General features: G+C 33.9%; 1 protein-coding gene across 1 annotated transcript in view; it reads right to left on the reverse strand.

Annotated features, from left to right (window-relative positions):
• Positions 1-1,254, reverse strand: part of LOC103212086 (synaptic functional regulator FMR1-like) — a gene marked incomplete at its 3' end in the record, with an annotated part of 65,799 nt that overhangs the window by 8,873 nt on the left and 55,672 nt on the right. The window contains exons 2-3 of the mRNA XM_007958085.1: positions 314-374; positions 39-209 (exon numbers count right to left, since the gene is read on the reverse strand). Coding sequence (XP_007956276.1) covers positions 39-209; positions 314-374 — 232 coding nt within the window. The remainder of the gene's footprint in view (positions 1-38; positions 210-313; positions 375-1,254) is intronic.

Here is a 1,254-nt window from a genome sequence, read left to right on the forward strand (position 1 = left end):
ACACACACACACACACACACAATTGGTAAAGTATTTACCTCTCCGTAAATGTGAAACGTGCAGGTATCTTCATCTAGATAAATAGCAGTGACCCCAGGTACTTTTTTAGCTTGCTGAATATTAGCACCATGTGTACCAATAGCTAGACCCATCAGATCTTCTCGTACAATAAACTGTTCATGAAACCTTGAGGCAAGTTGCCTTGAACTCTGAAGAGAAATGCAGGTCTAATTAATATGCTTTATCGAATATTAAGTCAACTGTATTTAGGTCAAGCCAACTGTATTTAGGTCAGCCATGTAAATGATCTTACCCTGTATACCAGGAGCCTGTAAGTTAGTTTCAACTGAAAACTAACAGGCTTTAGAAAATACCTCCCATAAAACAAGAGTTTTTAGGTTAATGAAGGTCTATGCCATTTGATCTATTTTTGATAACAGGGAATGGTTTGTTGACAATTTTCCAAGGTAACTTAAAAACCTGTTTGCAAGGCTGCCTTAGTTAACCAATGACATCAACAATGTAATTAATTAAGAAGCAGATCAAATGTTCCCACATAAAAACCAGCTCACTGGGTCTGACAGACTCAGTGCTATTTATTTAAGTAGAAAAGTTTTCAAATACCAACTTTACAGAAGATTTTATACACTTCATTTTTCATTAAAGGATGAGTTTATTTCTTTCTGGAAAATGGCATTTTTTTTAACTTGTCACAAGATACTGTGTTCTGGACATCCCTGTTAAAGAAATGACACTAAAATAACACCCCTACCTCCACACTTCCCAGAAAGGAACCATATACATTGTTGGTTTAGTAGTTAAACTGATTAAGGAAGGCCAAAATTTAAAACACTTATCTTACATATATGCATCTGAAACCTAAATGAGACCAGTCTGTCAGACCTTGTGACCTGTATTCACAAGTATGATGAACTCGAAATTTCAAGTACTCAGTGATGACCAAATTAAGTTCCACTGACACCCAAAACTTGTGGATAATTACTCTCTTTAAATAAATAGTGTTATCAAAATTTAATGTTTAATTCTAGCATGCTATTAATGAAAACCAAAACATATTAGTGGCTCATGTTGAAAAATGGGAATTCCTTATCTGAATGTGAATATCCCTAATATTAGTAGTGAAGAAAGACAGACATGCATACTAACTTCTAATTATTCAACACACCTGATAAGAATGAATGGATGTAACTAGTACAAAACAATTTTTAAAATATAATGTCTACTCCTCTAATT

Source organism: Orycteropus afer, unplaced genomic scaffold (genome assembly GCF_000298275.1).
Source record: "Orycteropus afer afer isolate SDZICR_OR568_19922 unplaced genomic scaffold, OryAfe1.0 scaffold00845, whole genome shotgun sequence".
Lineage (NCBI taxonomy): Eukaryota > Metazoa > Chordata > Mammalia > Tubulidentata > Orycteropodidae > Orycteropus > Orycteropus afer.